The 23,029-nt window shown below is 35.6% G+C and overlaps 1 protein-coding gene across 3 annotated transcripts in view; it reads left to right on the forward strand.

The window, feature by feature from the left end:
- Nucleotides 1-23,029, forward strand: part of LOC150095276 (MFS-type transporter SLC18B1-like) — a 545,110-nt gene that overhangs the window by 394,569 nt on the left and 127,512 nt on the right. For all 3 annotated transcript variants that reach the window (XM_090410476.1, XM_090410480.1, XM_090410477.1), the window contains exon 10: nucleotides 11,751-11,842. In XM_090410476.1, coding sequence (XP_090266602.1) covers nucleotides 11,751-11,842 — 92 coding nt within the window. The remainder of the gene's footprint in view (nucleotides 1-11,750; nucleotides 11,843-23,029) is intronic.

Raw genomic sequence — 23,029 nt, forward strand, 5'->3', positions numbered from 1 at the left:
TTACAATTTATGGAATTCTCTTCATTAAGTTTCTTCCCTCCCTCTTTCTTTTTATTCTCCTTTGAGGTTTCATTTAGGCCTAGGGAACAATCAGTCCTTATAGCTGTTCTTTCTCTTGGACAGCTATAAGGCACTCTAGTGTGATGATCTTCTTTTTATAGGCTGTTTCCCTCAGTTCTGGCTTAACACCTTGTCGAAACTGTTGATATACTGCCCAATCCAAATGAGGTTTATCTGCATTGGATACATTCAGACTGTTAGAAAGAGTTAACAAGTGATTGTAGAATTCAGCAACACTCTCCTTATCCTTCTGTATGATCCTTTGTAGTTTCCACAGATTTGGTCCAACACTTCTCAGTTTAGAAAATTGAGATAATAAAATTTCCTTAAATTTTGAGTATTCAAATGTTTCTCTAAGTATTGGAGATGAGTATAGAAATGTTTTTGCTTTATGAATTAATTTGTTTCTGAGTAATATCAATAACTGAAAGTCAGTCCAATTTGCTATCTCTCTGAGTTTATCAATACAGGTAAAAAATGACAATACATCATCTGATTCCTCTCCTAAAAATTGAGGAAGATGCGACTAACAGGAAGATTTTGTATACCTAATGAAGAAGAAACTCCTAATAAAGTGCAATCATCTGTAGATAAACCAACTGTGAAAGATAGTCATACAAACACTGATGTACTTGATCAGACTGAAACACAACTTAACACTGACTTAACATCAAAACATCAAGTGTCCAATCCTGAACAAGAAATTGGTGCTGGAAATCAACTGTCAGTTAAAATTAATTTTGCTAAAGTAACTGCTTTACATTTCAGAACTAGAAATGTGAGAAAAGGAAGGAATTACAAAAGAATGAGTGATTGAAAAGGGATTACCAATAGAACAAATCACCCAGTCATGAGACAACTGAGACTCAATTCTAGTGACAGAGAACAGAACTTCTGCCCTGAAAAGACATTATCACACTATAAGTGTAGCAATCAAATTTTTACCTGTGATAAAAACAGCAAGAATTCAAGTGGAGAAGTGGAGAGAAATAAATACACAGATTGTAATAAGAAATTAGATTTTATTCAGACTAGGCACTATCTGAAACCTCAAGAGAGAAGTAGAAAGTCTGAATCCTCCAAGAGATTTATGTAAATAGAAAAATTTTTCTTTAAAGGAAAATTTTTCGGAGAAAGAGTGAGCCTTTAAACATGGTGGTGGAGTGTTACTCATGATAAAAGATGATTTATGTGCTCTCTCAGGGTGGAGAATCTCACCAGAAATAACACTAATGGCGTTGAGAGCATATGATGTGAGATAGATGCTTACAAGACAAAATATTTAGTGACATTTTGCTACAGACCAGGGAATATAGATGGTGATGAGTAGGAAATGTTTAGGCAAATTAGTTTGGCAGGCATAAAGCAAGCAATCATTATTGGGGACTTCAACTGTAGTGATATAAACTGGACACAGGAAACAGCATGCAGCAATAAGGGAACTGAACTTTTGATTTCTTGAAGGACAACTTTCTTAGGCAGCATGTGTTGGAAGGATCAAGAGTTTTGGATTTGGTCATAACATCAGAGGATCTGATTGTGAATAATATGATAGACTCCTGCTCCCTGTTGGTGAGAGTGACTGTGTATTCCTGATGTGTTGGATGAATAGGCATGTGGAGGCATCAAAACAGAAGGAAGTTATGTGAAATTATAAAGCAGGTGACTATCATAGACTTAGAAATCAGCTTACAGCAGTACAATGGATGAAAGAATTTGAAGGAAGAGTAGTCATTAATGCATGGGAAATACCTAAGAAAAAATTGTTGACAGCAATGACAGATTGCATACCTCGAGTGAAAAAGATAAAGCATTTGGAGTCAAATGGATGATAAAAGGCATAAAAAAGGAATTGTGGAAGAAAAAGAGATTATGGAAGGCGCATATAAAGAGAGGGGTGGAGAGCAGTTGTGTGAGGAATATAAGGCTCATGCTAGGAAAGTGAATAGTTTTTTTTTTTTTTTCACTATGCGGCAGATAGGAGGAAAAGTGATAGTAGATGGATTATCTTGCAGGATGGAGATGGCAATCAGGTGACCGAAGCAGATGACATAGTTTAGCTATTTAATGATCACTTTATTAGAGCATTCCATCCTGAGGCTTGTACAACATTATTCCTAGAAGGATAATGAGTGGTCAAGTGTTAGAAGTGAATGAAGAGGATATATTCTGAATACTGAGTACACTAAATGTCAGTAAGGCAGAGGGACTAAATGGAATTTCACCACGTGTTTCAAGGGAATGTGCTATGGAACTGACTGTGGCATTAACTTGGCTGTTTAACAAAAGTCTTGTAATAGGACATGTTCCTAGAGAGTGGAAGGATGGGTGGGAAGGAGGTAAGATAGTACCATTGCATAAGAGTGGTGGTGGTGGTGGTAAATGGAAGCATTAAGCTACAGACCTGTTTGTATTTCTTCTATAGTTGTTAAGACTTTGGAGAAATTGGTAAGAACTCATATACAGAATTGGGCAGATTAGAGTAATATTATTTATGTAGGCCAGCATGGATTTGTTAATGGATGCTCTTGTTTTAGTAATCTGGTTATCTTTTACAATAGACTAACAAAAGCAGTGGATGAAGATAAGGCATACACTGTCATTTTTTTGGATTTTTCCTAGGCATTTGACAGGGTGCCACATGACAAGTTGATTTTTAAATTGCATCATATGGGTGTGGATATCAGGTTAGTGGATTGGATTGATATCAGAGAGTTGTATGTGGGGGAACAGTCAGGGTATAGGAAGGTTACAAGTGGAGTTCCACAGGGTTCAATCATGGGACCATTGATGTTCATTCTTTATATCAATGATATTGTCACAGGACTACAGGGAGGTGTTCAGTTGAATGATATAATCACGTAATCACAAGAAAGATATTTATTTAACCAAATATTTCGGTCTGGAAATAGCAGACCATCGTCGGTGGTATTAATCTTTCTTGTGATTACGTGATTATATCATTCAGTCTTATGTCGCAAGTATCCTTAAAACAACAGGTGTTCAGTTGTTTGGATATTGTGTGAAACTTGGGTGGGTTATTAGAAAAAGGTTGTTAGTGCTCGTGTTTTGACTCTTCAAAAGGATTTGAATAAGCTGCAAGGGGGGCAAAGGCATTTGGATGTCAGTTTAATGCAACTAAATATAAGATTTTAAAATTTGGGATCCACAGATGGGGTGCTTTATACTTACTTATACTGGAAGAAGTGAAAGAAGCAAGTGATCTTTTAGATAGGGGTTTAAAATTCCGAAGATATATTGCAAAGGTTACAAAGACATCGCAGAGAATTGCAGCAATATTGAGGAGAACATTGACTTCAAGAGATAAAAGTGTTCTAGTCCCATTGTATCACCAGGATTTGAAGGGGATGTAGTAACCTTAGAGAGGGTGCAGAGATGGGTAACAAAAATGATATCAGGACTGTACAACATTGATCATGAGGATAGACTGAGGGCATGCAGATTGTAGAGTTTAGAGGATAGAAGGCATAGGAGATATGATTGAGACATTGAAGGGTTATTTTTGTATTAACACTGAGAAGATTTTTCATATGGTAGAACGAGGGAAAGGAGCAAGGACTAGGGGGCCATCCGTAGAAGTTGCAAAAGGAGGTGGTGAGTAAAAGGGTAAGAAGTAATTTTTTTTACATAGAGAGTGGTAGAAGCATGGAATGTATTGCCTGAGAGGGTGTTGAACATGCAGGCTGTGGATGATTTTAAGGAGTAGTATGATAGTCTTTGTGTTGACTAGTGTTGTCCTCCCACAATGAGTCTTTTGACTCCATGGAGGTCAGGAAAATAATAATAATACAATCAATAAATAAATTATCTAGTAAATTACTTGTATGAGTCTAGAAGAGAATGTTCACACAATGTTCAATCTGTAGAATAGTCTTAAATTTAAAACCCATACTGAATTTATCTTTCTATTCAAAAAGGATTTTAGAGGCTAAAATTGTTTATATTAAATACTTTTTATAGTTTTATTTTTCTTTCTTTGTACTTTTGATAACAATTTTGAATATCAGTGTTGATTTTGATGCATATTGATGATCTTGAAGTTTAGTGTATATTGATTCAAACTGTTTATTGATTTTGATATTGATACACCAGATATTGATTTTGATATTGATACACCAGATATTGATTTTAAAAAAATCAAGGCACCCACAACTTGCAAATTGAAACTATCCTAATGACCAATGAACAAGAAAATCTGATCATATCTCGCCTATTCTGTGACTGTAATTAATATTTTAGACTAGATAGACAAAGAATGGAGTTAACATAACTCATTGATGACTCCTTTCTTACAAATGTGTTGTGACTTCTATCCCACAGATGTGCTGTTTAGCCTTTTGTGTTTTTCTATAGTACTTCCGTGAGTGTTGTTTGAGTGAAAAGATAGCATGAACAGTAAATGTTCTCAGTGTCCAACAACAAACCTACTGAATTAGCTCCTCTTTCATTCCATTTACTTCACTTCTTTTCTCCGGAAAATTCCTCATGCCAATTATTCCCAAAGGACTACAGGAATAAGTTCTTGATGTCTGCCTGCACATACTACTAAATGCTACTGGTTCTACAACCTGCTATGTAGTACTAATTCTCTTCTTCTTCTTTTCATCCATTTCAGTTCGACAGTTCATCATCCCATCTTTTTAGGATGTCCTCTGCCTCGTTTCCCCTTCTTTTGGAATCCACTTTGATAGTATGGTGGTCCATCGCTCGTCTTCTCTTCTGGATAGATGTTTGTCCATTTCCATTTTAGACGCTTGTGGTAAAGAATGATGTCTGTGATAGGAATCTGGCTTCTTATCCTTCTTTCTTATTCTTAATGTGATGCCTAGCGTCAGCCTTTCCATTTTTCTTTGAGTTGTTGCTAGATTATTTGTCAGTGCTTTTGTCAGAGACCAAGTTTCACAACCATATGTGATGACTGGAAGAATACACTGGTTAATTGAATGTACATCTACTGGAGTACATTCAATTTTCCAAATGTACTCCAGGCTAGTTGAGCTCTTCTATTTATTTCCTTTTGGAGTCCACTGTTTAGATCAATGAGATGACCTAAGTATGTGTATGAAGAGACTCTTTCCAAGAAATAATTTTCTATTATTATGTTTTTTGTTGCTACAGAATGATTAAACATGGTTTTAGTTTTTTCTCTGTTTATTTTTAGACCAACTTTCCTGCTTTGATTATTAGATCTTTAATTATATTAAGGTCTTTTGGAGTGTTTGCAAAAATTATATCATCTACATATCTTAGGTGTGTTAAGTTTTTGTTATTAATTTTTATACCAAAGTTTGTCCAGTTTATATTATTAAATATTTCTTGAAGGACAGCTATGAAGATTTTGGGTAGATGATGGTCTCCTTGTCGGACACCTTTTTCAGTTGGTATTCTATTTCTAATTGTGTGAAGTTGTCACACAATTAGAAATAGTAAGAAGCAGATTATTTATAAATTAAATAAATTTATTTATTTATTAATAAAAATTAATAAATAAATAAATAAATTATTAATTTTATAATTAATAATTAATTAATAATATTTATTAATTATTTTCATAATTAATAAATGCTAAACAGAGAGGCAACTGGTTTTCTTATGCTTTTTCTATTCTTCGTTTTACTGCATGAATATGATCAATTGTGTTATAGTCTTTACAGAATCCTGCTTGTTCTACTGGTTGATTTTATTATTATTATTATTTGACACCTCCAGGGAGTACAAAGACTCATTGAGGGAGGGCACCTGCTGTACAGCTCTGTCTCCACCATTCAATCCACTAACTATGCCAATACCTTCTCCTGCCGACCACGACCACTAGTATTTCCACAGACAATCACAAACATCCATGCCCACGTCAGGATTTGAACCCACTGACTTTTGGCTGGCGAGTGGATGCACTAACAACTCGGCCAGCCATGCTGGCAAACAACAACGCCCAAACAGGGATTTGAATCTAAAAGAGGGGTTAACCTGTTTGTTATTACTTTCGTGAGAATTTTATACAGATTACAGTGAATACTAATTGGTCTATAGTTCTTTACTTCTTCTTTGTCTCCTTTTTTAAATAATAGTATCAGGGTAGCATTTTTCCAGTTAATGGTATCTTCCCCTAATCTAGACATAAATTTAGTAAGTTTGTGACATGCTGAATTATGTTGTTTCCTTCCCATTTAATTAATTCTATGTATATTAGATCTTTACCTGGACATTTTCCATTTTTCATTTGTTTTAATGCTTGTTTTTATCTTAACTGAAGTGAATGGTGGGATGAATTTCATATTTGATGGGGAAATGTTATTTATATTTAATTTATCTGTTGAAGGATCACTATAGAGTTCTCTATAAAATTCTTTTAGTCTTTTTAAGATTTGTTCTTGATTCCTTATTGTGGTTCCATTCTTGCCTCTTTTATTGCAGTTATTTGACCATTACCAACTGATAAATGTTTTCTTAGTATTTTTATTGTTTTCAATTATTTATTTTATTTTTATAGTGTTATAAGATCTTATTTCATTTCTCATATTTTTCCTTATTTTTTGCGAAGTTCTACATATTCTATTTTAGAAGTTAAGTTTTGGTTTTGTTTCATATTTTACCTCTTTTTTAGTAGTTGTAAGGTTTTCTCTGAAAGTTTTTGGTCTCTATGCTTGTTGCTTTTGAATTTGCTGGCTGCTGAGATTATTGTTTCTGTTAGGCTTTTGTTCATTTTATTTATGTCTTCTTCAAATATGTTTATTAAGTCTAGTTGTTGATTAAAGTTTTCTTTATAATCTTTTTCTTGTTTTCAATAGGTTTTAAATCAAAACTTCTTGATTTTTTGCTGTTTAGCCATTTTATTCTTTCCAATTTGGGGTTTATTTTAATTTTGTCTCTTACCAGTCAGTGGTCACTTCCTGTTTTTATATGATTTAGTACTGAGGTGTCTTGGACTATTTCTTTATTATTACACAGTATATAATCTATTTCATTTTTTTATTTCTCCATATCCATTTTCTTTTCAGAGCCTTCTTTAAATAAATGTGTTCATAATATAAAGCTTGTTACTGATAGAGAATTCTGTAAGAGCCATTTCTGAGTTACTATTTGTACCATATATGTATGGTCCTATTGTTTTAATTTTAATACCAATGGGTGATTGGTATTAAAATCACCCATTACTATAGTAAAGTTTTGATTGCTATTTCTGTTTTTGTCTAGAGTGTGCTGCAGTAAATCATAAAATGCTTCATTCTCTTCATCAGAGTGGGATGAGGTGGGGGCATATATTTGGATGATCCTGATTTTAAGTCTAAAGTTTATTTTAAGTGTGATTTCTATTATTCTTTCATTTGTATAATTAAATTATTCAATAAGGTAATAAGGTGTGCAATAAACATTCATCCCATCTGTGTACTTCACTTAAGCTTGTGATATTATTATTATTATTATTATTATTATTACATAACACCTCCAGGGAGTCCAAAGACTCATCGAGGGAGGACACCTGCTCTACAATTCTCCTCCATCACTCCACTACCTTCATAATCTACACCAGCGCCATCTACTGCCAACCACCACCACTATTTTCACAGACAATCACAAACATCCATGCCCACAACGGGATTCAAACCTGCAGCCTTTTGGCTAGAGGATACACTAACCACTCGGCTAATCAGGCTAATACACTAACCACTTGGCTAGAGAGCGGATACACTAACCACTCGGCTATTTAATATGTTGTGATATTTAGATCTGGGGAGGGGTGTGATATCAGTGATGACAGACAGGAATGGACACGAGGAGAGTGTGGAGGAGTCATATCTGAGAAGTGGGATTAGTGGGACTTGTTATAGAAATATAAATGAACTAGTGTGTACATTTACAAATGGTAGAAGTATTCAAAACTAGGGGAATGAAATTTGGCATATGGATATCCTATTTAATATGTTTTAGTTTGCTGCAAGATGGTAAGGTCTTCCTCTTTTTTAAGTGTTCTACAATTAAATGTTCCTATATAGAGGAAAAGAGGTTTGATTAGTATTGTATTTATGATTTCTATGGGCTGTTCTGTTGCTTAATATTTGGGAAAGATTTTCCACTACATCGTGCTCCAGCCTCCATACTCTGGTTTCGATCAGAGTAATCATATTGTCAGAGAAATTGAGTCACATTCCAGTGTTTGCCCATTTTGGCCATGGGCTTTATGGCCTTTCTTTCTTCTTCTAGGCATTGTAGTGAAAGGGTTGTGGCTTAATCTCCCATGCTGGCCACTACATGTCTTGGGAGATGCATTTTATAGCTTTCTGCAAGCTCTTTGATCAGTATCAACTTAGCCATGGTTCATTTGTGTATATCAGTTCAAAAGGATTAAGATAGTCAAGGATGTGCGGGTGATATTTAGGTCTGGGGGAGGGGTGTAATATCATTAATGATAGACAGGAATGGACACAGGAAGAGTGTGGAGGAGTCATATCTGAGAAGTCTGGTTAGTCGGGCACTTGTTATACAAACAGAAATGAACTAGTGTGTATGTTTACAAATTGTAGAAATATTCAAAACAAGGGGAAAGAAATTTGGCATTCATAGAGTTCATTTGCCCAAAAAACTGTTGGTATTAGTGAGACATGGTTGAATAAGATGACATTTGGACAGGGATAGAGATGGGGGAGGTATGTAGTCTTTCATGAAGACAGACAAAGCAAGAAGAGAGGAGTATTAGCGATGATAACAGAGGAGTTGTGTCCATCTAGGGTGTAGATTCAAGGAGCAAATACTGACAGTGGTTTTGAAGCAGTATGATGTGAAGTGGAGGTGGACATGATGAAATGTTTAATAGGATGTTATTATAGACCTGGTAATGTGGAAGGTGGTGAGAAGGAAATGTTTAGACAAATTGGTCTGGCTAATAAGAAAAGGGTGATCATTATGGACAATTTCAATTATGGTAATATAGACTGAAATGAAGAGATGACATCAGGAACCAAAGAGAATAAATTTCTTGAGTTTTTAAGGGATAACTACTTTAAACAGTGCATAACAGAGCCCACATGTGGATCAAGGGTCTTAGATTTGATTATCTCATCAGAAGATATTGTTGTGAATGAAGTTCCACTCCATAAAGTGATCACTTGGGTAGTGGTCATCCATATCAGGATTTTTGTGAGAAAGGGTTATATGTGGAACTATAAGGCAGGTGATTATGGCAAACTCAGGAAGTGGCTTGCAGCGATATCATAGAATGAGGAATTGCATGGGAAGAAAATCAATGCTGCTTGGTCTCTACTGAGGAAGTATCTGGCAGAGGCAATGACTGAGTGTATTGCAAAGGTCAGGAGATTAAATGAGGTAGATGTAAAATGGATAACTGAAAAGGTGAAGCATGCAGTCTGGAAGAAAAAGGCATTGTGGAAGCAGCACAAGATGAGTGGAGATAATCAATTACATGAAGAGTACAAATAGCAAGCAAGGAAGATGACTCACTTAGTAAGGGTAGCAAAAGTGCAGTAGGAGCAGCAGTTAGCAAATGATGCTAAAAGAAATCCTAAGGAATTTTTTCCACGTGTGGCCAGTAGAAGGAAGAATGATTATGGGAGGATGTTTGTCAATGATAATGAGAGAATGATAAACACTGCGGAGGATATAGTAGAGATGTTTAATGAGCAGTCATTAAAGAATTCCATCCTTGTGATTGTAACATAATGCAGAACTTGAGAGCAGTGGGAATGGGGAAGAAACCAATGTTGGTGAGTGAGCAGGAGGTATATGAGTAATTGAATAAAATAAACTTGGTGTCATCAAGACCATGGGACTTGATGGTATATCAACACATGTCTTGTGAGGAAAAGTTCCAGGGAGTTAACAATGGCTTTAATTTACATTTTTAACACGAGTCTTAGCTTTAAGGAGCCAGGTTCCAAAGGAGTGGAAAGATGACAAAATTGTTCCACTTCATGAAGGGGGGGGGGGGTGATAAGACAGAGGCTTTGAATTATAGGCCAGTCTGCTTATCTGGAGTTGTAGTCAAGGTGTTGGAGAAACTAGTGAGGATAATGATTCAGAAATGGATTGACAGCAGTAGAATGCTCTTTAATGGACAGCTTGAGTTTGCTAATGGAAGATCATGTTTTAGCAATCTGCTTACTCATTATAACAAAATGACGAATACATTGGAACAGATGGGGTTGGATTGGAAATTGGCTGTCTGATAGGTATCAGCAGGTTGTATATGGGAAGCGATATCCCAAAAGAGGAAAGTCACTAGTAGTGTGTTCCGGGGGTCTGTTTTGTGGCCATTGTTTTTAATTTGTATGTAAATGACATTGGAAAGAGCTTAAATGGTGATATACAGTTGTTTGCAGACGATGCAACGTTGGGGAGAGTTATGAGAAGTAGAATGTATGTAGCTTTGCAAGAGGACCTAAATAGACTATCTGAATGAGTGAGCATCTAGGGATATCAGTTTAATGTTGCTAAGTGTAAGGTTTTAAAATTTGGGAAGCAAAGATGGGATGTGGAGTATAGGATTGGTGGGGATATTTTAGAGGAGGTGAAAGATCTGGAGAGTGATGGCAGATAGGGACTTGAAATTTTATGGACTTTTTGCTAAAATAGTGAAGACAACAGCAGTGTTGTCTTCAAGTCTTTGATCAGACAGCATATGGATTGCTGTGCACAGATTTGTTGACAAATTTTCAAAAGGATGATGAAATGTTGGAGATGGTTCAGTGGAAATTGACTAAGTTGGTTTCTGGAATGTGGACTATGAGGACAGGTTGAGAGAATACAAATTACAAAGCCTATTGGATAGAAGGAACAGGGAAGACATGATTAACATATAAGTTGGTAAGGGATAATTACCAGATTAATGTGGATGAGATTTTGAATATCTGGAGATGGGGGGAGGGGGTGAAGAATGAGAGGACATCCCTAGAAGCTGTATAAGGTGGGTGTGAGCAAGGAGGTGAGGAGTAGATTTTTAGCATGGAGAATGGCGAGTGATTGGAATGCATTGTCTGAGAGTGTGGTGAGTACAGGAACAGTAAATATATTTAAGTTGAGATATGATGAGCAGTGCATGTGGGAGTGTGACCTCCCACAATGAGTCCCTTAACTCCATGAAAGTCTATTGATGATAATAATAATAAGATTTAATAACCTGTGGTATACAGTACTATCACTGTAGATATTGTGAACATTGTAAAGCAATATGAAGCTGGATTTGAAACTAAGACTAGATTTGAGACATTGCATAATTAACAAAATCAATCATTCTAATTTCACTTATAAGAATTTTTTTTGACATTTATTTCTTAGCAATGAAATTGCATGTTATGAAAGTTTTTGAAACATTTCTAGTAATATTTTTTTTAATTTTATTTATTTTTATAAAGGGAATACAGCTTTTAATATATTTTCCAAAGATTATCTTTAGAATCAGTTTTTCTAAAGACTTCAAGCACAATTAGTGTAACGATTTTTGATTAATAGAAATTGTATGTATTAAAAAATATATAAAAAAACACTTAAGCAGCTTTAAAAAAAAAAAAATATATATATATATATATATATATATATATATATATATATATACAAATGCAAGTAGTAAATAATTTTTGTCTAATGCTTTTCAAATTTGATGAAGCTTTCAAAATTACACCTTTCAAAATTTCATAGATTTAATGTTTTGTTTTCAGAAAGTAATTGCTCCATTCTTGATAATTGGGCTCATGTTAAAGTTCTTTGCATATTTGTTATGGACATCTCCACACTATTTCCCTGTTAAACAGTATGTAATTTTATTTAAAACCAATAACTGTCTAAATTTCTTGTAGTTCATAAATGAAGATAACTAAAACTGTTTTGTCCCAATAATACGAGGATGGTCTGAAAAGTTCTCGGCCTAACAATGAAAAAACGAATTTATAATTTCAAAATTATTTTTATTTTTCAACATAATCTCCCTTAAGACTAATACATTTATTCCAGCGATGCTCCAGCACCATTATCCCATCCCTGTAGTGGTTCTCAGTAAGATTAAGATCTGCAAAATACCCCTCCGCAGTTGCAATCACCTCTTAACTCAAAGAAAAATGCTGACCAGCGAGGAAGAGTTTTAGTTTGAGGACGAGATAGAAGTCAGAGGGAGCCAAATCTGGGGAATAGGGTGAACGTTCCAACAATTCATAGTGCAGATCCCTTAAATTTTCCATTGCCAAAACACCTTTGTGGGGAGGTGCATTGTCCTGATGAAAGATAATTTTTTTCTTCTTCTGCAAACCGGATCTTTTCTCACGAATTTTCTCATCTAGTCTAGTTAAAACATCGGAATAATATTCCCCGGTTATTGTTTTACCCTTTTTAAGATAATTAATAAACAAAATGCTTTTAGCATCCCAAAACACTGATGCCATGACCTTTCCTGCTGATGGAACTGACTTTGTCTTCTTTGGCACTGAACAACCGGCTTCTGTCCCCTGTTTTGATAGCTGTTTGGATTCTGGTATGTAATGATGAATCCAAGTCTCATTCATAGTAATAAATCAATGCACAAAATCAGTTTTATTCTTGTTAAAATGCTCCAAGTACTGTTCAGAGATTTTCATGTGAGTGCATTTTTGATCTGCTGTGAGCAAACACAGCACCCATCTTATGCAAAGCTTTTTCATATGTAATTTTTCATGCAAAATATATCCTACACATTATTTTGAAATGCCCATAGTCTCAGCAATTTCACGCACTTGGACTCACCAGTCATCCAATACCATATCGTGCACTTGATCAATTCAAATTCTTATGATTTTCATCTTGTTCTGTCATCCACGATGGGAATTCAATGGGTGAGGTTTGCCTTAAGTGTCTGCTTCACTATGTAATTCAGAAGGAGATGAAACAGTTGTTAAGAAAATGGTGACTGCAATAAGCGTTTTTTTTAACGACTGCGTAATAGAATATTTATCTGTTTTGTTTTCTTTCATAGGCTAAGCAAAGCGTGGGAGTCGTTGATCAACTTCAAACACTTGGAAGGTCAACTTGATCGATGATTTCTGGTGTTTTACACTTTTTGGACATCCTTCATGTGGATCATCTTCAAGGCTGGTACGGCCATGTTTAAACTCAGCAGCCCATTTCTTAATTGTCGAAAAGGATATTGAAGAGTGTCCATAAACTTTTATGAACTTCGAATGAATTTCTTTTGGCGTTAAACCATCTTTTACAAAGAATTTTATAACCGCACATTACTGAATTTTATCCAATTTCAAGGGATACAGACAACACTTTTGCTTCAGACAGCTGTATAAAACAAACTACTTGATAGAATGACTTGCAATTTCACATGGATACTTATGACAGATGTACCAACTTGGAAAAAAAAATCTTGCCAATAGTGTTGCCATCTATGGTCGAGGCCCAAGACTTTTCAGACCACCCTCGTACGAATTCATTATTATTATCATTACATCACACCTCCAGGGAGTCCAAAGACTAATCGAGGTAGGGCATCTACTCTACAAGAGAATTTCCATTCTAAAAATTAGTGGTTGTATATCTTCATACCTGCCAATGTTTATATATATAATGTTCCATCTCATGTAATGCTCTAGATAGAACCTTCTGGAACATCAGATGAGAAAGGCTGTCCCAGAAAATAAAAATAGATGTGTAGAGGATGAAAGAAAAAAAAAACTAATTGGATAGGTTTCAAGTTGGCTTTAGGTGTTGATCAGCTGCTGCTGATTTATTAATAGGTTACAGCAGTGTTTCTCAACGTGAGGTGTATGCCCCACAGGGGGACAATTTGAAAATGTACATGAACATATTTATACATTATACTTTTTCAGAACTTGGCTGACTATTATGCTAGAGAGGGGACATCAAAATCTTTGAGACGTTGAGGTGGGGTGTGATCCAAAAACGTTGAGAAACACTGGGTTACAGGAAGGTGGGAAATGATGATGGTAGTTCAATTAAGCAACATCCATGAAAGCAGCATCAATAAAGAAGCCATAAGATACAAACAGACCAACTGTGATACCTATTGTGAATCTGCAAGTGAGAGTGGTCTCTTCAGCTGGCTAAATCAACTTTTATAATAAATTTAGTTTAATCCTTTATCCAAGTGTGAGCAAACAAAGTTTGCGCCTGAAAATATCTTCAGGACTGAATATGATGTTGTACTACCTTACTGGGTAAGGTAGTCAACACCGGACAACTCATAACAAAGGTGGACCAAGCTAACAACACTCCTATCCCAGTATTTCCCATAATGCAAAACACATCTCCTTGTAGACAACACTTACCTTACCCCAGTAAGGTAGTACAACACTATATTCAGTCCTGAAGATTTTCAGACGCAAACTTTGTTTGCTCACACTTTAATAAAGGATTAAACTAAATTTATTATAGTCTAACCAAGTGAAAAATAACTTTTCAAAATCAACTTTTACTATATGCAAAATACAAGAACAGTACTTTAAGGTAGATTGAATTCAGAATTTAATGACTGCCCAGGAATGAAGCAATGTTTGGGGTGGAAGGGAATGCTGATTTTTGTTTAAGGAGATATAGATATCGTGTGTCTATGCCACAAAAGTGTTTTTTGAAGATCTGAGTATTATCACAGATAAAGGGACACAAAATAAGATTTTCTGTAAGAAAGGACTGCATTTTCTTTGCATCTAAGATTATCCATGCCTCACTTAAGAATGGCATGGTGATCAGTATGTAAAGTTCTAGTCTTGAATGATCTTGGAATGTTTAAATGGAAGCACATATTCCCCTTTCCCATCCCCTAAGTAAGCCTTGGCTCTCCAAAAAATGCACCAAGAGTACAAATGAAGAACCAAGTATACCACAAATGGCAATTAGCAAGAACTCTGTCTTATCTCACTACTTACACCGAAGCCTGAAACAGCTGCATGAAAATCATCAATGTATTGAAAACTGATTTCCAAAGAGCCAAAAGCAGGTAACTTGCATCATGCCCAAATGGCAGCCATTCATTTTGGTCTCTGACCATGGCTTTTTCCCCAAAACTGCTCCCATCTTTTCTACACCTATATGGGTCTTGTACATCACTCACAGAGAAAGCCAATCTCCTGGCATCATACTTTTTCTGAAATGAGTTATTTTTGGTAAACGTTCTCCAACCATTCCAAACACCCAATACTCAATGCTTCATCTAACTTTTCACCAGGAAGTGATCAGAAAAATCCAATCCAAAATAGAAACCAAAAAGTCCCCTGGCCCTGGTGGCATTCCTCCAATTGTCCTGAAGATTTATGCTCCAGAGTTTACTAATGTTCTGTGCCACCTCTTTATGGTCTCTTACTCTACCGGCACCTTCCCCACACCATTGAAGTTAGTACATGTCCAACCTATTCCCAAAAAAGATGACAGATCCTTATCATCAAACTACTGCCCAGTCTTTCTTACCCCAGTCATCTCCAAAGTGATGGAGAGAATTATCACAGCTAACTCCTATGCAATCTTGAAAGTAATAAACTAATAAATGACTCCCAGTATGGATTCTGCTAATGCCATTCAACAAGTGATCTGCTCACCTATGTCACATATCTCTGTATAAGCACAACGGAAAAGTTTAGTGAACCCAAGTGGTTGCACTAGATATCTCCAAGTCTCTTTGCTGGGTCTGGTAAAAATGCCTGTAAGCATCTACTATTCTTTTTGTCCCATGATTTCTGCAACTGGGTCAACAGTTTTCTCACTAGATCCATGTAATGGTTGACAGTTCCCTATTTTCCAACTATGCAACTAATGCTGTTATCCCAGAAAGTTCTTTCTTTTCACTCACCCTATTTCTTCTATACATTAATGACCTACTCCATTTTCCCTCCAGTCCAATATGCAGTTTGCATACATTATATTCCTTCTTGTCACTTGGTAAACCTTGCACCAAACAAACGACCACAACTCACAGCAATAGCCTCTGCAAGTTCTGATTTCCAGACCATCTTTGAAACACAGTTCTGCCTTATTTCCCACAAAAAAAAAAAGAACCATATTATCCCAGCTGACTTTGACAATCCCCAAATTTCTAGGCAAGATGATCTCTCTCTCTCTCTATCCCCCCTTGGGATTACTTGGACATCAAGACTCTCTTGGGATAAATACATTACAACTGTTGCTTCCTCGGCATCCAAAAAAATTAAGATTCATCTTTTGTTCAAGGCATTACTTTAACCCCCCCCCCCCCACGAACAGATATTAACCCTCTAAAAATAGTGTTTGGGGGGGGTTTGCAGAATAGAAAAAGAAACAAAGTGAAAGCTATCCTCCATGACATGCAGTAAGCAGCCTAAGAGAAAAATGACCATTCATTTGCAAAGAATGAGAAACAGAATTTAGGTGATGTGATGTGATGCTTAGAAAATAGCTACCTAAACAAGCTTAATTGTCAGATCCAATGAAAAGACTTGGAAATGTCAAGAGTGAGTGCGTGAGTTTTTCTATCTCTTTCCATGATACACCACTACCAGGAAGCATTGGCAACCTTCTAGGTAGTGAAGAAGTTATTGATGGTCTTTATCTATCATTTTAGATAGATAAAATGATATGAAAAAATTTATCATTTTAGAGAGAGCTGAGACAAGAGTAATGGGAAGTAATTCAATGGCAAACTTGTATCTCCCTTTTAAGAATGGTTGTATATATGCTAATGTTCAAACTGTAGAGATAGAGGGCAGAAGAATATGAGAATATCTAGAGAGCACAAGATGGTCATTAATTCTGAAACATGTTTTTTATTACCACTCGTGGGGAATAATATTGGAACCAGATTTTATATAAGCTAACAAGAGATTCTTCTGATGTCTTTCTAATGAAAGATCAAAGCAATGGATGCAATTTATTGTTTTTATAGAATTGTTTGTATTATAAGAGGTGAAATGACGATGTTATCAATCCAATTGAGGAATAGCCATGGATGTTAAAATGCAATCAAGAAATAATCATGGATAGGAACCAGGAGGCATCACTACCATTTGTGCAAGTTTTTGTATTTGGTCCTTTCAAATTGAATTGGAATTCATTAATGTATTGACCCAGTTGTTGCAAGCTTCTGAATAAAGTAAGAGTGAAATTGAACATTTTATTTCAAGCTCATGATGTGCTGCACTTTTGTATGGACTATGTTGACATACTTTTTAGAGAACCAAAACTTGGATATTGTGAGAAAATGTTGAATGGAAAGGAAGCTTGAAGCTTGTCATCCAGCAAGAATTATGTCTGTAACTCAAACATCCTGTGTCTTAATATCGAAAGTATAGTCTTAATATGAACAGTTTGAGTATAAATTCCAGAACAAACTCATGCAAAGGTATGGATAAGGAATGTTCTGTTAGAGGAAACTTGCACCAATTTATGGTCCCAATTATATAGAGATCTGACTCCTGTGGTATGTATACAAAAAGATAACTTGTTTAGGAAAAGACCAAGAGTTCAGATTTTCTCATATTCAGTGTGTAAATTTATGTAGAAGATGAATTTCAACACTTGGTGTGAGACCACCACCACTCTGCTTACTGGAAACCTGAATAGGTCTCAAAAATATGTGTTTGGTCTTTGGAGCACAATTTCTAGCTTATCTAATAATAATAATGATAATTATTATTGTTAGATAATAACTTTATTTGATACACGTAATTGATACATAGTCAAAACAAGATATCATTTAAACTACATTTGACTGGTGATACAGAGCAATTCAGATTCTGCCCAAGAATATAAGAATAGTCTGTCAGATAGCGTTGTAAAATATGGACTGTTCCAAGTAATACTGTTTTTAGTAGAGCATGTGGGGGCGGTCACTTCAGTGATGTTCAATTGCTGTAAATAGTTGGATAGGTTCTTTGAAATTGCACTAATAACTATTAGGATGACTTTGATGTGTTTAAGCCACAGCCGGGCCAACTTTGATTCCAGATCTCTATATTTGTGTGAGGTGTGAGGTAGAGGTAGACAAGACAGGATATTTAGTGGGGTGTTGCTACAGACCCAGGAGCACAGAGGATGGGGACCAGGAGATGTTTAGACAGTTAAGTTTGGCAAGTGCAAGAAGAATGATTGTTATGGGAGATTTTAACTACAGTAGTATAAATTGGAGAGAGGAAGATGCATGTAGCAGTAGAGGAATGGAATTTCTAGAATTCTTGAGGGACAAATGTCTTAGGCAACATGTAACAGAGGGAACAAGAGGTTCAAGAGTTTTGGATTTGGTTATAGCATCAGAAGAGTTGATAATAACTGAGATGACATCTCTCCCACCAGTTGGAGAGAGTGACCATATGGTTTTGACTTGGAAAATGAATAGACATGCAGGAGTATCAAAGAGACTAGAACTTATGTATAATTATCGAGAGGTGGTTACAGGGTTGACACTGGGGAGTTCTTTTGCTTGGTTGAACAGCAGGAAGGAGTGATGACAAGAAGCCATCCCTGGAAGTTACAAAAGGAAACTGTGAGCAAGAGGGTGAGGAGTGGTTTCTTTGGATGGAGGGTGGTTGAACCGTGGAATGCATTGCCTGATGGAGTGGTGAGAGCGAGAACGGTCAATGAGTTTAAGGAGTGGTATGATAGACTTTGTGTTTCTTAGGGGGGGGGACCTCCCCTCTATGAGTCTTGACATTATGTTCTCAGGAAGGACCTCTCACGATGAGTCTTTTGACTCCATTGGAGGACTGAATAATAATAATTATTTAGTAATTTTTTCCGGTTCTTTGTCGATGTTCGATATCTGGTCTATTGTGTTCCAAATGCCGATCAGTTTGTATTCTAAATCCCAGAGAATTTTTTGCTGTTTCGTTTTCCAGTACTATTTCTATTTTATGCTGCCACCAGTTATCAGAAGTAGATAGTCACATTTTTTTGTATGCATGCGAATGAATTATTTTGACCACTTGATCATGGTGGTATTTATAATCAGTTTGAGCTATCTTGCTGCTGGCACTGATTAAGATGTTCTACAGTCTCATCTTTCTGATCGCATGGTCTGCATTTGCTGTTATTATTGATGCTCAAAATTTTTGCTTTGATTGCAGTAGTTTGTAATGCCTATTCTTGAGCTGCTAGAATAAATCCTTCTGTTTCTTTTTTAATATATCCATATTGTAGCCATTGAAACGTCTTGTTCACGTCAATTTTTTCCTCAATATCTCTAAGAAATTGGCCATGCAAGAGTTTATTTATCCAGTGCATATATTGGTTATTTTGCTGTTCCTTTTTGTAATTAGATTTGTTTCCTGTGGCTTTCAGAAAGCCGTCTTGTGTAATTGCTTGAAGCATTTGCTCAGAGCTATTGTCGATGTAACTTTTTAAACTAATTTCTTCTTCTTCCACAATCTGTCTCACTTGCAGAAGATCCCATCCACCTATTCTCCTTGGTAGGTACAACCAGTCAACATCATTTCATGGATGTAATGCATGATACATAGTCATTAATTTTCTAGTTTGTGGTCCAATTTGTCCAGGTCTTCTTTTGTCCAATCTATTATGCCAGCTGTGTATTGGATCACTGGTATAGCCCAAAAATTCATTGTTCTGTGTTTAATTCCATTTAGTTGTGTTTTCAGAATATTTTTAACTCTTTTGATGTATTCTATTACTGCCTGTTGTTTAACTTTTGAGTGGAGAATATCACTGGCTTCTAATATTTCTAGGTATTTATAGTGTTCATTAGCTGAAATTGTTTTTATATATTTCTCTTGATCAAAATGAAAATTGATAGTGTCATTAATTTTTCCTCATTTAATTGATAAAATTGCTCATTGATCTAAACCAAATTCCATTTTGATGTCCTAACTGAAAATACGAACTGTGTTTAATAAAAAGTCTATTTACTGTGCTGATTTTCCATAGAACATCAAGTCATCCATATACAACAGATGGGAAATTTTAATATTATATTTGGGAATTTCATAATATCTCTGAATCATTCATTATTGACTATTAAAGTTGTTTTCCATGATTTCATAGCAGCAGCCAGAAACGAACGTATGTGATTTCCAAATTCCAAATATTTGTAGTGATTTTAGGATCCAGGAGTGTGGGAGGGAATCAAATGCTTTCTTATAGTCTATCCATGCCATGTTTAAGTTAGTTTTTCATCTTTTTGAATTTCTAAGAATCATTTTATTAATAAGGATCTGGTCTTTTGTTCCTCTAGATTTTCAAAAAGTACCTTTTTTCAATTGGATGAATCTGATTATCTGATAAGTAGTGGTATATAGAATTTGCTATGACTGCAGTGACAGCTTAAGCATAGTTGGTAGGCATGTTATTGGATGATAGATACTTGAGTCCACACCTTTATCTTTTATGAAGAGAAAAGTATGCCCAGATATCATCCAGTCTTCCACTGAGCCAGACTGCAAAAAATAATTAAATTGTTTTACCATTCGATCATGTAGACTGGTTAGATGCTTTAACCAAAATCCATATAGTTTGTCTTTGCCAGTTGCACTCCAGTTTTTTAATTTTCTAGCTTGTGCACTGACCATTTCTTTGGTGATAATGACATTTTGCATTTGTTTTTGTTTCATTTCTGATTCTATATCCTTAATCCATGAGGCATCTTTATATGTTCAATAGGATTATCCCAGATTGACTTACAAAATTTGAGTGTTTCTTCTTTTTCTGGTGAATTGTTTGCATTTGTATTTCTCTGGAGAGACTGAAAGAAATGACATTGGTTTTGTCAAAATTGCATATTTTGTACATATTGGTTTATTCTTGCTTCATATCTTTTAATTTTCTATGCAGTCGCTATAATTCTTTGTTTTAGCTCCTTGGTAACTTCAGCAATTGTTTTGTTGGTGAAATTATATGTATTAATCAGTTGTTTTTGATGTTATTATTTTTCAACTGTCCTTCAAAACTCTTTTAGTTGCTCAGCTCAGCAAAGTTTGTTGACTTTTCGTTCCAACCAGATTTTCCCTGGTGCAGATTGCTTCATTCTCATCTTTTGCTCTTATGGTTTGCAACCAAACTTCACTTTGATGATGATATAGTGCTGTATAGGAGTTGATTTCTTTCCTTTATACTGTTGGTTGGGATGTTTTTAACACAGCATTTTCATCAAAGAGGAGCTGTTTTAGCTTAGATTTATGTAAAGCTTTTAATTGTGGTAGTCTTATATGGTCATTTATGGAGTTCATGTTCCAATATCCCTGACTTCATTTTTCACTGTACTTCTGTCAAAACATTCTGAGATATGTTGTCAGCTTGATGCTTACTGAGTTGAATTCCAAAGTTAGATATAGCTGCCTCCTGATGATTTGCTGTTACTGGAGTTGTTGGTTTATTACGTAACTCTTGCATCTCAAGTTCAATAAATATTTCGTTATGGAAAATGAAATTCTTTTGGTCCATAAGTCTTTGTTCAGTTATTGCAGATTCTGGGAATTTTTGTTTCCAAATTAAATGCATACATTTTCTATAACTCCATTTTTCTAGTGTTGATCTGTAAAAACATTTCACAACTTCTCTGTTTTCTTCTACAGTCCATTTTTTATGTTTGGTTTCTTATAGTTGCTTTTCAGCTTTTTGCCCAGCAAGGAGAGCTGGGTTCTGTAGCCCACTTGTTGCCTGATACCCAGGATCCCCATCGTTTGATGCAGTCCTTGATGACCTAGGCGTCAACTGATCTGGTATATGGATTTCTTCTTGCTTTTCACCATTAAGATGGGAGATAGAACACTGTTAGTCTGGCTCCTCAGTTGAGACCTGTCTGACAAGAGTGGCCCTGCTGGTAGCTATGCTACCACCAGCATAGTTCTCAACATCATTGTAGCACACAAGCCCCACTGCCACAACAAGGCCATGTTCCTTGGAGGGATTATTATTATTATGCAAGCTCCTCCAAGAAGGCAAAATCTTATCAAGAGAGGACCTCTTGCAAGTCACACAGTGCCTAAATACCTATCATATCTTTCTTTGAAAATCTTCACTAAAAATGTACCTAACAGTATCCACTGGTAACCTATTCTACACACTAGACTGCATCCCCCTCTGTTCCAGCAACCAAGCAGAACAACTTGCTATAGTTTATTCACTTAAATATCTCTGGGAATTAGAACTCAACACCTCTCATCAAAAGACAGCAACAATTTACAGTGACAGTAGAAGCACTATGGATGACATAAAAATTCAGAACAACCATCTAGTGTTAATCTCACTCTAGAGGGATAGGAAATCAAGTTCTGCTGGGTGAGTGCATACTGGGGTAGCAGAAAACAAGAGAGAGAACAAATCATCTGGCTAAAGAAGCGGCTATAAACGAACAGTTAGAAATAAGTCACCAAAAGTACTCAAAATCTGCTATAACAACACTTGCTGAAGAAATAAGCCTAAACTTGTGGGAAGTGGAAAACATCCAAAAACAGATCCTCAACAAAAGAATTCTTGGCACATATGAGAAGCAGACTCTGGCTGAAAATACATGCCATCTCTCCAGGTTTAACCATGCTACTAACAGGACATGGAAAATTAAGACACTACCTTCACAGATTCCATATTCTGGAATTGTCATTATGCATTTGTTGTCCACACCTTCAATAGACTGTTAATCACTTACTTTATGACTGTCATCTACTGGACTCCATTCATATGCCCCTAATGCAACACATCATCAATTCAGGAGACGAGTGGCCAATGTCAAAACAGAGACTTATCCAAAAGTATCACTCAGAATTACTTAATTTTGTCACTGTTAATGTAATATAAATTACTGTAATGTTTGGATTGTATAGTGTAAGTATATGTAGATATAAAAATATCAATGTAAATATGCATATTGATAGAAAAATGTAAATGTAAATTTAACATAAATGTTAATCAGCTACTTGGAAGCTACAGTATGTAAACATGTGCCTTGTATACAATGGAGCATGTAGGAAATAAATTACCTTCTGGTAGGGTTACTATTGGGAGAAAAACAAACACACATACACTCACACAG

This window comes from Typopeltis vanoorti, chromosome 20, assembly GCF_054136105.1.
Source record: "Typopeltis vanoorti isolate ZY-2024b chromosome 20, IOZ_Tvanoo_1.0, whole genome shotgun sequence".
NCBI classification, from domain to species: Eukaryota; Metazoa; Arthropoda; class Arachnida; order Uropygi; family Thelyphonidae; genus Typopeltis; species Typopeltis vanoorti.